Source organism: Lycorma delicatula, chromosome 8 (genome assembly GCF_047948215.1).
Source record: "Lycorma delicatula isolate Av1 chromosome 8, ASM4794821v1, whole genome shotgun sequence".
NCBI lineage: Eukaryota > Metazoa > Arthropoda > Insecta > Hemiptera > Fulgoridae > Lycorma > Lycorma delicatula.
The window spans coordinates 40703635-40719656 of NC_134462.1; the positions used below are offsets into that span (position 1 = coordinate 40703635).

Here is a 16022-nt window from a genome sequence, read left to right on the forward strand (position 1 = left end):
TGCACACAAGTTCACCCTTCAACGTATCCATATGGTGATACTTCAACATCTAGTAGTCCAATTCTCTTCGTCTTTAGCAACCGTTGACAGTTTCAACGAACAGTCCTACTCCAGTCTTCCTTACAACCTTTACCGATCCACCAGTAGTTTCCGTGAGGCATCGGGCTATAACGAATAGACTTATCTTACTAAAATCTCCTTCTCTTCTTTTGATAACCAAATATTTTGGTATCACTATGTCGCCTTTCGGTCGAAACGTCATTCAATCCATCTTCTCAATGTCCAAAAATTCAACACTCTTCCTCCTCTTTACCTGCGAAGAGAGAAGTTCTCCAAGACGAGTGTTTCTACGTCGACCCTCTGCCACGAAAGGACTGGAGCCGGGGAGTCAGGCACTGCCTGACCCACGATACCAACATCTCAGGGCTCGCACGTAGCAGTAAGGGCTCCGATGCCCTTACCTATAGGACAATCCCTGCCAAGGGTCGAAATGACTGACACACGCTGAGCGGCGCAAGACTTCGGCAGAGCTAAGCTCACAGCAGCCCACCCTAAACCCGCCTCCACAACTGAAAAAAGGGATGGGCACTTCCCGTCCGCATTGCGCCTAGGGTCGGCAAAAAACAGATTACGGTCATGCCTCCCGCCGCCGTTCCAAACAGCAAGACAGAGAAACACAACCGAAACCACCTCGGCCGTTCGGGACCGCCAATCCCGTACTCCACGGGGAGCTCCTGGGCAAGACGATTCCCCCGTTGGCCGACATAAGTGAAGTTACCGAAGTACCATGTCGTTTCTCGCCCCGGACGGGTGCGTAGATGTTATTGCACAGACTCTGGGTTGGATTTATCCGGGGCATTATTATTATTATTGTTATTATAATTAATAATAATAATATTACAAAGTAAATTTAAAATGAAAAATATTAAAGCTCCTAAAATTTTTAACAACTTTTGTTGGAAATATGTTTTTGAATTATTAAAGGAGAGCCTGCTAAAATCTTTTTATTTCTTTTTTTACACAATTCGGGTCGAATTTTTCATTCGGTATAATCCGATAATTATTAAGTGGAATAGAATTTGAAATACGAATTGGAGACCGGCTCGTCTCTTAGTAAAACCAGCTCTGGAAACATTTTAAAACTCTTTTAAAATAATATAAGTAGTTCCTTGGGAAATAATTTACTGCGAATAGTGAATTCAACAAATTACAAATATTTGTTCGAAGTGACGTTAGGAATTTTTTATCAAATTTTTTTAGTAATCGTACAAGTAAATACTGGAAACAACTTTTTTGTTGTATGAAGTTGTTGACAGTTTATAATCAGTTAACAGAAAGACTTATTTGGAAGAAATAATTTTTGTTCCCATAACATGATGTTAGGGCCTGAATTATACATTCTGTACCTGCGTCACCGTCGTATGAAATCTAAGGCTTTTGTAACAAAAAAAATTTCTTAAATTTGGTAAAGTTTTTGTTATCCCATAATTCATAAATTTTAATATTATGTTAGATCTTCGATCGATCTGGTTCTTTTGAAAGCTTAGTTGCTTCTTTTTTTCTATGTTACTATCTTACTAAATTAATTAGTAACTGATTATAGTTCATAATATTTCAAATAATTATTATTAATGTACTAATTTAAGGGTAAGTAAAAACTTTATTAAAGATTAATAAGGTTTGTATAATTAAAAAACCTACTAATAACAAAGAAACAAATTAAATTAATATTACTTTACAGTAATACCTCTTCCCAGCAGTTTTATTGTTGTAACTAGCAAAGCTTAGGAATCAGTAAAAGGAATCTGTACAAAATAATGAAGTTATCAGATCCTGCTTGCTTTATAACCTATTCTAGTCTTTAGCAACCGTTGACAGTTTCAACGAACAGTCCTACTCCAGTCTTCCTTACAACCTTTACCGATCCACCAGTAGTTTCCGTGAGGCATCGGGCTATAACGAATAGACTTATCTTACTAAAATCTCCTTCTCTTCTTTTGATAACCAAATATGTTGGTATCACTATGTCGCCTTTCGGTCGAAACGTCATTCAATCCATCTTCTCAATGTCCAAAAATTCAACACTCTTCCTCCTCTTTACCTGCGAAGAGAGAAGTTCTCCAAGACGAGTGTTTCTACGTCGACCCTCTGCCACGAAAGGACTGGAGCCGGGGAGTCAGGCACTGCCTGACCCACGATACCAACATCTCAGGGCTCGCACGTAGCAGTAAGGGCTCCGATGCCCTTACCTATAGGACAATCCCTGCCAAGGGTCGAAATGACTGACGCACGCTGAGCGGCGCAAGACTTCGGCAGAGCTAAGCTCACAGCAGCCCACCCTAAACCCGCCTCCACAACTGAAAAAAGGGATGGGCACTTCCCGTCCGCATTGCGCCTAGGGTCGGCAAAAAACAGATTACGGTCATGCCTCCCGCCGCCGTTCCAAACAGCAAGACAGAGAAACACAACCGAAACCACCTCGGCCGTTCGGGACCGCCAATCCCGTACTCCACGGGGAGCTCCTGGGCAAGACGATTCCCCCGTTGGCCGACATAAGTGAAGTTACCGAAGTACCATGTCGTTTCTCGCCCCGGACGGGTGCGTAGATGTTATTGCACAGACTCTGGGTTGGATTTATCCGGGGCATTATTATTATTATTGTTATTATAATTAATAATAATAATATTACAAAGTAAATTTAAAATGAAAAATATTAAAGCTCCTAAAATTTTTAACAACTTTTGTTGGAAATATGTTTTTGAATTATTAAAGTAGAGCCTTCTCATGCTAAAATCTTTTTATTTCTTTTTTTACACAATTCGGGTCGAATTTTTCATTCGGTATAATCCGATAATTATTAAGTGGAATAGAATTTGAAATACGAATTGGAGACCGGCTCGTCTCTTAGTAAAACCAGCTCTGGAAACATTTTAAAACTCTTTTAAAATAATATAAGTAGTTCCTTGGGAAATAATTTACTGCGAATAGTGAATTCAACAAATTACAAATATTTGTTCTAAGTGACGTTAGGAATTTTTTATCAAATTTTTTTAGTAATCGTACAAGTAAATACTGGAAACAACTTTTTTGTTGTATGAAGTTGTTGACAGTTTATAATCAGTTAACAGAAAGACTTATTTGGAAGAAATAATTTTTGTTCCCATAACATGATGTTAGGGCCTGAATTATACATTCTGTACCTGCGTCACCGTCGTATGAAATCTAAGGCTTTTGTAACAAAAAAAATTTCTTAAATTTGGTAAAGTTTTTGTTATCCCGTAATTCATAAATTTTAATATTATGTTAGATCTTCGATCGATCTGGTTCTTTTGAAAGCTTAGTTGCTTCTTTTTTTCTATGTTTTCTCACTTCAGAATCAGCTTTCGTTCGTTTCTATTATTCTCTATTTCTTTTTAAAACTTCCTCTTTTGAATAATAAGAAGGAGGTTTGTTTTTTAGTCGGTTTCAATATCAGCTTTAACGTTTAATTTTTTTTTTTTTAACCTCCAGGACTACTGTTGGTATTACTTCATAGGATGAGATGAATGATAATTTTTTAGCATGTAAAAATGACATGCCTTAAGGGATTCGAACCCGGGACCTCCGGATGAAAGGCAGAGACGCTACCACTCGCGCCACGGAGGCCGGCTTTTAATCTGTATTCAGATTAAATAATGGTCAATAATCTCTTATTTGTAATATTACAAAGTAACGAACAAATCAGTTCTTAAAAATTAGTTTTTACATTTCACATAAATCGGATACGATTTATATAAAATATACATAAATCTGCCGATCGAAAATATTAACCGTCAGCAGTTACTAAATTAGTCATGTTACATCTTTGTCGATGACTGAAGCCTGCTTCATAATAATGTTAAAAAAAGACTGTTAAATTTTGTTTTCCTCCTAATAATTAAGTGGATTTCATAAGAAAGCTACCTATTATATGGCAAAAAAAAAAAAAAAATAAATAAAAAAATAGAAAAGCAGAAGAAACAAAAAATGGAAAAGAAAAAAAAATTTAATTTATTTTATTTTCTAATTTTTTTTTTGTTCTTTTTCCTTTTATTTTTTTAGTATTTTTTTCTTATCTTTTCGTTCACACACACACACACACACACACACAAAGATATATATATATATATATATATATATATATTAAAAATAAATATGTTAATCAACCGTCTAATAATTGACCTTTTCCATTTTCGTCATCCAGTACTATTATTGATCGTTAAATTATAAATATTTCAGTCAGGAGTGTCTACACATATGTGTCTACATATTTCAGTCAGGAGTGTTTACATTGAAATGTAAATTAAGTAGACATTCCTTTATTAAGTAGACAATCATTTATAAGTCATTTGATAAAATCTGGTAATAGTATACCATTGTTTTTTTGTCTTTAAAGCTTGGATCTTCAGACTAATTAATGGAAATAAAAATATATTGTTCACCTTTAGGCACTCATTTTCACTTCATTGTACGAATTAAAGAAATTATTGTGATCGCTAAAAATTTTGATTTTCAGATTTCAACGGAAATATTCATTTGCACCATCCCTGAATTCATTTTGACTAGTTTCGGCGTGACGTCTGTAGGTATCTATGTATCTCGCATAACCTATGTATCTCGCATAACTCAAAAAAGATTAGCCGTAGGATGTTGAAATTTTGGATTTAGGACTGTTGTAACATCTAGTTATGCACCTACTCTTTTGATTGCAATCGACTGAACCAAAGGTGTTCAAAAAAGTCCAAAATCCAAAACATTTGGATTTGGGACTTTTTCTTAACTGCATTAATAAGCGCTCATTGAGAAATTTTCAACGATACATCATAAGTGGTACTTATTTTAATTGGTTCCAGAGTTATAGCCAAATGAAAGTTTTATTAATGGACATATGCAAATAGTGAAAATTACGTGGTTGATTAAATTCAAAATTTGTAAGTCGAAAAAGAGAGGAAAGAAATTCGTGGCAGAATCTTGTATAAAGACGGAAGACGGTAGGTTGGTGAGTCAAAATTTAAGGTATCCTATTTTAATAGAAGGATGTGTGGAGGTAAAAACTATATAATAAGACAAAAACGTTTGAAGTAGAAATTTGAAGATGAAGGATGTAGTACTTAAATTGAGGTTAAATGTAAAGCAGAAGAGAAAGAAGTGGAAAAAAGCATTAAACCAGTCAACCGAGTAATTACTAAAATATATAAAATAATATTTTTTCTTTAATTAATATTTAAAAGTAAATTAGCCTGTATTTTTTGTTTATTATTTTCCTGTAAAATTTCTAACGAATAAAATTTAACTTTCTTCTTTGTGGGATACATGAATCACGAAATATCACGTGATAGGCAATTCTAGTTGTCAAATCGGCGTGTGAGCAAATAATTAACATTTAAAAGATAGAATATGTATTAAATGACCTCTGTTACCAGTAATAATTCTTATTTTTGACCTCCGATGACCGGAAGTTTGCTAGTATGCTTGTTTGGTTAGTACAACAATAAATCTTTAAAATAGAAAATTAAACTTCATAAGAAACTTTAAAAAGTTATAATAAAGTAAGTAAACAAGTTGAAAGCTTATCTATGTTAACCACATTAAAACTTTTTATGTAGTCCTCATCCTGTTTATGGATACTACAAGAGGAATACTAATCCTGTGTATGTGCGTGTACACGCGCACGCAGGCACACACACATACGCAACAGTGTATAGTTTATTATATAAATAAACTTCATGTTAAAAACATATTTTTTATTTCAAGAAAAATAGGTAATGTTTTACTGTGAACTGTATTAACAGGTATAAATAATTTTTATAATAGTTAATTATTTCGCTGAATTAAACAGTGATGTAAGATACTAATCTTTGGGTTTAATTTTCATGATTTCTATTGCTTAAATTATATTTTTCTTCTTTTGTTCATCTGGAATTAGGTTCATGAGTTGCTCCAACTTCAAAATCTCAACTTCGGTCTTCCAAAATTTCTATTACAGCATCCCGTGGTATCCATTTTAGAAGATATTCGTAGTACATGCTTGTGGTACTTATTTCATATTTGTTGTAGTTTCCTTTTTGCTCATATTAATTTATGTTAACTTCCCTAAGGGATTTCAGTTATTTCTCTGTTCATTTCGGAGCTCTATGTCTGGGTGCTCGATAATATTTTAAGTAAAAATCTTCATTTAACAGGACTTTCAAATAAAAAGGTATTTTTTTTATAATTTATAAATACCAACCACATTCATATAGTTACAACATACTTACTCTCATTTCAATCCAAAAGGTCCTTCATCAATTTAGTGAAAACGGTTCGATTTTTTATTTGTTTCATTATGATTTCAGAGATCGTAACTTCTTTCTTCCTTGACGTTATAAGGAAATTATTTTTTTAAATATGATTTCAACCTTTTGACATTTATCCACACGATTAAATTTGCACTAATTTTAAACTAAATGATGAAAAACATTTCTTTCTTTTGATCTTTAATTATGAATTTTGTTGAATATTTTTTTCCAAATTATAATATATTTCCGTCTGTAATATACGGTTTACGATACAAATGAAATAAAAAAAAACTGATGTGGACACCACATGAATTCCTTGTACGCCTATTAAATTACATACACATTTTTTTTAAATGAAAAGTACGTAAAATTTTATTTCATTAATAACTTCTGACATTTTCCATATTTTTTTTTTTTTTTTTTTTTTGTTATCGATTGTACTTATTGTAATTTTTTTTTTTACAATGAAAGGTTAATAATTATTAATAAATCAATATATTTAATTAAAAAAAAGTTAAAAAAAAGAAGATGAAGTCTGATTCGAACCGGTGTGTCTTCCTTGTAAAAACCAAAACATTTAATTAATTAAAATTTTATGTGGCTATAATTCTGGAACCAATGAAAATAAGTACCACTTATGATATATCGTTGAAAAGCTGTCGATGACGGTTTATTACTGCAGTTAAGGAAACCAACATTTTTGGAAACTTTTGGTCCACTCGATTGCAATCAAAACAGGTGCACAACTGGGTTACAACAGTCCTAAATCTAAAATTTCAATATCCTACGGTTAATCGTTTTTGAGTTATGCAAAATATATTCGTACGCACAGACGTCACGCCGAACTAGTCAAAATGGATTCAAGGGTGGTCAAAATGGATATTTCCGTTGAAATCTAAGAACCGAAATTATTCGCGATTACAATACTTCCTTGTACGAAGAATAAGTAAAAAGTGATGTAATAAATATTTTTTCATATTTCGGTTTTAAAAGATTTTTTCGATTAAAGATTCAGTGTTTATTAGATTGTATCTGTATCAACGGTGTACATTAGCAACAAACGTAGATTGTGTATCTATTGTAACGAACAGTACAGAATCAATCTTGTATTTCCAAAAACATAACGCAAACCATGAGAAGAATTTTTTTTAACTGTTGGGAGATTTATTGCGGGTCATTTTTTTCAAATTTTGCAAACATAACCTGCTTTAAATTAAGCTCAGACTTTTTTTTTTAATATTGTTGGTTTATTTTCTGTCCTAAATAATTGTACAAATTTTAAAAAATAGTATAGAAAATGGCTTCTTAAAATTCCCAAACATCCCCTTTGTACTTTTATTGCTTCTTATAATAATAATAATTTTTAATATTTAATTAAATTTTCAGTTGGCTTATTTTTAGGGTTGTCTGCTTACATATTTCTAGTAAGTAAATCTAAACGTATTAGAATTAGTTAGTTTTAAGATAATTAATTCAACTCAAATACAAAAATCTTAAAGCAATTAAACCATACTGAAAAATTTTTGATTCTAGATTTATTTTTTATTTTAGATTAATTGTATGATATGCACTCATAATAATGATGTCATTCTTTCTTACATTTTAGTATGCTATCATCAATTGTTGAACTGGGGTTGTATTTTTTTTTTAATAAATGATAAAAATAAATTTATGGACTGGTAATCAGACCTAGGCGTAGGAGGTGGAACTTCTTCAGCGCTGATCTTTAGCACTAACTGTACTGATATTTCAAAATTTGCAAAGAGAATTAGAAATCTTTAAATACATTCTTATTTTTTGAAAATATATGAAATGATCTTGTGTTGAAATATATATTTCTCTTAATTGATGATATTTTTCCAAAGAAAAAATTTGTAAAGTATATCTCGTCAAATATCTACAGTACGTACAATGAAAATAAAATTTTGCTTGCATGAGACAAATAGTCACTATGTAAGGCATTGATATTACTCTTTTCTCATTACAGAAAACAAGTAATATAATGTAATATTCGGGTATATAAAAAGTGCTCTTTCAGAAACCGAACCTTCTGCAAAACTGCAAGTTCATTACTTTCATAGAGAGCAAAATTTTTTTTCACAATTAAAATTTATTTTCATTACCCGACTTCGTTCGACCACGATCGCTTCTCAGCCTCAGGCCCCGTGCTGTAAAACTTGTATTTACTGCTACCGGTAGCGATATATGCTTCAACAAGTACAGCGTGCCTACGTTCACGTCGTCGGGGCTGAGACCTCCAGGTTGCCCTTCGGGTTGACGGGAAAGGTCTTAAAATCAGGAACATTAAAGAGACCGGCAAGGGATTAGGTGGCGGATTATACAGAGACCATTCAGGCAATTAGAGATTCCACGACGGTTAAGCGATTGAATGTGAAAATAGACCCGAAGAGAACTTGTAGGCCACATATCATAGTCTATGATATTGACCGTAACCTGACTGACTAAGATGTCTTGCCCCTCATTAGGGAGCAGAACACTGATTTAGATGAAGCCGCATTCTGACGGGACTGCAGGTTAGTCTTTAAAACGGGTAGGCGTGATACCTAGAAATATTACGGAGTCTTTGAGGTAAGTTCTGGTCTCTTTCAAAAATTTACTTCTGCAGGCTTATCGATTTAGGGTCCTGCCGAGTAAAAGAGTACGTGGATGTCCAAAGATGTTTCAAGTGCTGCAGATATGGTCACAGGGCTAAATTTTGTAAGTTTGCCTTGGTGTGTGTCTATTGTGGCGAAGAGGGCCACAAGCGTGACGATTGTTTGCATACGTACGAGACTCCGGCCTGTGCTAACTGTAAGAGGTTGCACAAGAATCATGAGCACCCAATTGTTAGTAAGGAGTGTGGCTGTTACGTAAGGGCCGTTGCGCTGTACTTTAATTCCTTAGATGGTTAGGTTTGGTCAACTAAATAAAATGTCCAGGGTGCTTATGTAGTCCAGGTTGAGAGAGGTGAGGTTGTAGAGAGCCGGAGCCTCGATGTTATCCTTCTGCAGCACCCATATATAATTAGGAGTGATCTGCCAGGCTTTCGTAGCGGGAAAACGTTTTGTGTAGGGCATACCTATATGTCTGCTATTCTATGCAGGAAGTCGCTTGATAGTGTCTTTATAAGTCAGGTTTCTGAGCGCATCATGTTGTGATCAGAGTTGCCATTTGCGGATAGAACCTTAGAGTTGTTAGTTCATATTTCCAATACAGTAATCCCACTAAGGAACACCTAGCAAGATGGGATAGGATCCTTCGTATTGTGGGTAATGGTCTAATCCTTATTGGTGCCGATGTTAATGCGAAGTCGCTTTTCTGACACATTGGGATCACTGATCATGGTGATGGCCTAATTGACAGTTTCATCGCGCATCACAATTTTGAGGTCTTTATTATTCCAGACCAGTTGGCCAGTTATGTCGCTACGGTTAACGGGCGAAGAGCCTTTTCAGGTACAAATATTGACATCACCATTGGTAGGGACATTCCTGGCAGGGTCCTTGACTGGTCTGTGGTTGACGACTAGAGATCATCGGTTGATACTTTTTGAAATAAAGGTTGAGCTGCGCGATGGCCATGAAGGACACTTTCCTGTTTACCGGGGACGCATCCTGCATAGGAGGGCGGACTGGCCGAAATTCTTGTCATGTTACCGGCAAAAGCTATTGAATGTGCTGCCCAGTGTTAAATGCGGGTTTGGTAGTCGAGACCACACTTTAACATATGTGGCGACTTACCAGGGCGTTCCTGGATACTCTGTTTCCAGATGCTCCGGATGGTGAAGCAGAAGTCGGCGTCAGGGCGGGTGAGACACCATTCCCTGGGCTATGGTATAGACGGAGTGGTTTCTCGAATGGCACTGAGAAAGGCACCGGGGATTGGCCAACTTCACCTGGATATTTTCTATCATCTGCTGCTTGTCATAGAGAGCCGCTTGTCAGACTGTTGTTGTGGTGCCTAAGCTAGGGCTGCTTTCCGGCTTGCTGAAAGATGACTTTGGTGAGGGCGCTCTTAAAATCAGGAAAGTATACTAGTGAGGTCAGTAGTAATCGATCCATCAGACTCTTGCCATTTATCGGTAAGTTGCTGGAAAGGCTGATTGTAGAACGGCTCTGGGAAAACATCGATATGAACTGTTTTCTAAATCGTGGCAGTATGTTTTCATAAAAGGGGTTGGCATCGAGGATTGCATCTTAAATGCTCTTGCCGACGTGGAAAGCGCCGACTGTAAATGTGTTTTGGCAATTTTTATTGACACAGGCAGCATTTCCATCCTTGTGTTGAAGTTCTGTCCTCTATGAATTGGAACTTCGCAATGTTCCCGTAGCCCTATAGGCCGTAGTACGTGTCTATTTGTCTAATCGTACGGTGCTGTTTAAGGATGCGCACCTAGTTGTTGAAAAATCTGTTACCAGGGGTAGCCCGCACGGTTCCGTTCTCGGTCCCTTGCCGTGGAACCTCGTATTCGACGTATTTCTGGGATTGACATTTCCAGAAGGTGTCACGGTCCAGGCTTTTGCTGATTCTCCTTTTAGTTCGCGGTAATTCACGACCGCAGCTAGAAGACTAGGAGCAAGTGGCCTTGTCAACCGCAGAAGGCTGGATGGATATTCAAAATTTCTGAATGATTTCTGTACCCAAGATGAAGTTTATGCTTCTCAAGGATGCAGACAAATTATTGTAGTCATAACCACCCTATTAAATATAAAGGCTGTGTAATCAGCTGAGTTAGAGTTCATAAGTACCCAGGTGTTTTGTTTGATAAAAAGTTGCTGTTTAGCAATCACATTAGGCAAGTAGCGGTGGACGCCGTATGAGTGATGCACAAACTTAGAAGGATTGCTCGGAAAGACTATGGGTTTCGGGCCGTCAAATGTACATGGTTTTCTGAGGTGTCTTCGAAAGCATGATCTCATATGCGGCGCCCGTTTGGGCGCATAGGTTAGATATGAATAGAGCACTTGTTCAAAATTTATGGAGTGGCTCTGTGCCCAGCGCAGAGCCTTAATTGTATGCACTGCTGTTTTTAAAACAGCCTCCTACGAGCCTAGCACCGTATTGGGAAAGGCTCTCCCAATCGATTTAGTAGTGAAAGTTCGGGCAGCCATGTGCAGATTGTGAAGAGGCCGGGAGGCCGAGGTATTTGGGATGCGGTTTCGAGCCGAACCAGTACTGGAGCTGAACGGTGATCACAATGCACCGGATTTAAATTTCGTTTAGTTGCCCATATTCCGCCTGCGAAAGAGGCTGCAGAGCCCCGCAATGAAAGCATGGCAGCTGGAATTGGACACTACAACTAAGGGAAGATGCTTGTATAATTTTATACAGGATTTGGGGAATGGTATGCCTCGAGCTCATTTTTAAGGGCAACGGGTGCCCGGGTGCTCACCAACCATCTTAATTTAAACCAATATCTGTTTCGATTCTGCCTGACAGCTGATTAGCTGTGCGTCTGCAGGGAGGTCCAGATAAATGAACATGACTACCTTGCTCTTGGGGGGGGGGGGGCAGAGACCAGGCCACCGTGGAACTTAGAGTTCAAGGGGAAAATTGGCTACTCCTAAGTGGGGCGAGTCAGTGTGGTGAGACCCTCAATGTTGGACCGTGTCAGGTTCTGTGATGCGGTTGCTTTGTTCAAAACTGACATCAGTAGTAGCAATGTGGTAGACTCCTACCGCATTGCTGTGTGAAGCTAACCTATAGATATATATGGCTCCAAGAGCTTTAATATGGTGGACAAGTACTGACTGGCTTTCAGCGACCTAGGCGTGGCAGTGAATTGCTGTCTAGATGAAATAAATTTCAATCTATGGACGTCATATATATTTTTAGTAGTTGACACGATGCGCCTCTATTTTAGCAAATGTATGACAATTGAGCGGTTGGAACATGTAAGCCGGTTGTGTGTGGCACTGCGCGTAGTCCACTCATGCTGTTAGGTAAGCTCTAGGAGCTATTTAGGATACTGGTCACTAAACTGTTTAACGCTCGGTTGCTGTTTGTAGCACAGATATTCGGTCTTATGCTTTAGAGCGACCGAATGGGGTGGTGGCAGAAAAATGTCAAGCAAACCAAATATGAACCATTTTAGGAGATTATGAAGTGTTGCTATCTTGTATTTTACGGTTCCTTAGGGTCATTCATTTATATTTAAATATTTGAATTATTATGTTTCAGCTACGGCCATGAAGCATATGGTAATTTTATTATCTTAATCACATATATATAGCATGATATTTCGATCACAGCATAAGCTATAAGTTTTTTCATTTTAAGATGTATTTTAATTGTTTTTAAATATGTTTTTTGTTTTTAATTAATTTTTAATACTGATTTATTAACCAAATACATTGTGTTTGGGCAATAATAATGCAGAAGCATTTTTTGCTCAGAAACAACCAAAATTTATGTATACTGATAACCGCTTATTTGTATTATTTAAATTAAATAAAAATTATAGTCTTTTGTTCGAACAATTCAAAATAATATCAATTGTCCTTTTACGATGTATAAAGGCAGAATATTTTGGCATATTGTTATAAACAATATTATAATATTTTAGCATAACTAGTTATAAACGTTGCTAATTTTTTATGGGTTTAAGAAATTAAACCCGTTTTATATAAATTCTTCTTTTGTTGGGAAACACACAAATAAAAAAATTACTAATGTTGACAAGATAAGAATCTTCAAATTTATTACTGTATGATGGAGGAGTTACACAGTTTAGCTTTTATTAAAATATTTACCTGCTTTTGTTTGTTTTGTGTTATGACAAATCATGAGTATTCAAATGTAATATTGTTTTCTTACTCTTAATAAGCGAAATATTCTTATTCTACATGGAAGTTAACTTTTCCTTAAGGAAAAGTTAAATTCATTACTTAGATGCAAATGTAATTTGAATATAACTTAAATGTTAGTTTCAGATGCTACCTTCAAATTATTAATTTGATACATATGTAGAGGAATAAATGAATAGGAAGCAAAGTTAATAGCAAATAAAAACACCTTTTTTGTTAGTTAAATGTGTATATATTTATTATTTTTTTTAATACCACAGTTACTGTATATTATACAAATAAATTAAGTAAGAATAAAGTCATTGAGAAATATTTGATTACCTTAACGTTACACTATTTAACTTATAAAACAGTACTGTTATTTTATTAATTACAATATTAAAGTATGCTGATAATTTTTTTGTAAATATTACCAATGATATTACTTTAGTTTATGTAAAGTATGTTGCACGTGCGTGCATGTGTGTGTGTGTGTGTTTTTTGTTGCATTTTAATCTATTTCATTAGCTATATTTAAATTCGGTGAATAATTAATCATTTATGGCAATTATATTAAGTTAACAAGATCACAAAATGGTTTGTATGTTAATTTAGGTTTGCCAAGGTTATGTATGAGGTGATTAGGCAAAAAACACAAGCCCCAAACAACAACGAAAACATGGCTTAAATTTAATCTTCCCCAAAGCTCCAATGAGCTGTAAATGATAATTAAATATCATGAATATGAATTTTGAACTAATTCAGCATTTTGGCACTCTCTGTTTAAGCTTCATTTGCAGCATCCTTTATCACCAATGATTCTGTAATATCTGGAAGATTTCAAGGAGTAGCATTCTGAAAATTGAAAGATACTGGTTGCTGTGATTAATTTATGTAAAAAAATATTGGATGCAGTTTCAATGTAGCTGTTGGCATTTCTTAGTAGCTAAAGACCATTGTCTGAAATTTAAATAAATTTTTTGTAACTGTAGCAAACTGTTTTGGACAGTTTATGACAGGCTTATTTCTCATTTTATTTTTTTGTCAGATTCAACATTTTATTTATAATTATTAGTTGGAACTAATTCAAAAAATGAATTAAATTTCAGTATGATACACACCTAAATACCACAATGTAGCCCAATTTCTAAGCTATTCCTGGACTAGACAGAATGAATATTTGTAAAATGATTTTGTGAATTTTTATGTTCCGAAGTTCTTTTCTAAAAAGTACAATTTACATACTCTATAATCTATTTAAAAGAAAAGTTGATTTTGGAGTTGTTCTTACATTAACTTTTTTCTTGACATTTTTGTCACCTAGCATCTTTACCTTATTATACAATACTTTGCCCAGAAAATTTACATAAATAAATATATATATTATTACCTTCATTAACCGTAAAAAGTCAACTGAGAATGAAAATTTCTCATATTTTAATTCCTCTTTTGAAAAAATATCCACTCGTGTGATTGAGTCAGGATTGTAGTAGTGATTGTAGGTGCCATTAAACTCAGTGTAGTTTACCACAGATGTTAATTATTACGCTTTATTAAACACTCATCAATATTACTAATATACAACAATTTTTCTCTTTTTTAAGTTTCCATAAAGAATGGAAATATGTTATATGAATTATTCAGCTTAGGAAAATTACTAAACGTATTAGGATTTAAACCCAGATTGATAAACAGAGTACTACTCTTCCAAGGAGGTTGGCAAACCTAATTTTTTCTGTTGAATTTTTTCTAATGTAGATCATTAAATCTGTCATTATATTGTTTTACATACAAATATTAGTTATACATACAAATTTCTTGTTCAGTTCGTACAATATACTTATTTTTTAAGTGATAGTGTGAAACTATTTACTCTCATTGTGTGAAAAAAGTTTCATCTGTGTTCCTATGCAGTACAAAACCATATTTTGTCACCAACAATATTGCTATCATACTAGCATTCATTTATAGTTTTTTATTATTATAACAGTAATTCAGTCTTCTTGACTGAATTTCACAATTTTCTTCCCGATTCACATATATTCTTTATTTTAAACTCCAATTTTTTTTACTTTTGCAATACTGAATGCTACAAACATGAATATAATTGTCCATATTGTGTTTGAAATAAATCCTTTGTATACTGCTGGATGATACAGATTCCAACTACGGTCTAATATACTTCTGAAACTTTCAACAGCCGGTTGAACAGGAACTGCCCAAACAACAGAACGAATAACAACGCTCATTCCTTGTATTGGCCATACGACCCCTGGAAAAATTAACATTTATTTTTACTTTTATGTTATGAAATATCATTATTATTTGATATACTTAAGTGTTATTTATTACTAATACTATATTAGTTTTTCATCATTCAAAATGGATGAAGAATAACCAACAAATAAATTTTCCAACCATCAGCTTGAAGGAACTGTCTCAGGAAAGGGGAAGCTTTTTTGAAAGCTGCTCAAAGTGTTGTAATCAAATTAAATAATTCATCCTCTCAATGGTATTTCATTTTAAGCCAAAACTACATAACTTGTGTGTTGCCACATTTATTTACATAAATGCTGATTATTTAGTTTTTATTTCCCTCTTGCAGATGGTGTAACTGTTAAAATCCATTTTGTAAGTTGCCTACAAAGGAGTTATTATCTATATCAAAAATTAAGTTAACCTGAATACTGTGTATCCTCAATATATTCAAGTAATATGTACTAGAGTTTTCAGTTAACTGCTTCAAAATTATTCTATTCTGCACCAATTTAATTTATTTATGTCTACACATATTTGCATAACTACTGTTTAATTATATAAAATGTAAAATATATATTATATACTTTTTAGTTGAAAATTAAAGAAATTTATTTATTGCTTTCTCTTATTCAGCTGTAAAGTTTAATTGGTGATGTATTTCAATTATGTATAAATTGTTCAT

The 16022-nt window shown here is 34.3% G+C and overlaps 1 protein-coding gene across 1 annotated transcript in view; it reads right to left on the reverse strand.

The window, feature by feature from the left end:
* Positions 1-13332: 13332 nt before the first annotated feature.
* LOC142328643 (ABC transporter G family member 23-like) overlaps positions 13333-16022 on the reverse strand; it is a 135779-nt gene continuing 133089 nt past the window's right edge. Inside the window, exon 16 of the mRNA XM_075372516.1 lies at positions 13333-15353. Coding sequence (XP_075228631.1) covers positions 15133-15353 — 221 coding nt within the window. The 3' untranslated portion in view covers positions 13333-15132. The remainder of the gene's footprint in view (positions 15354-16022) is intronic.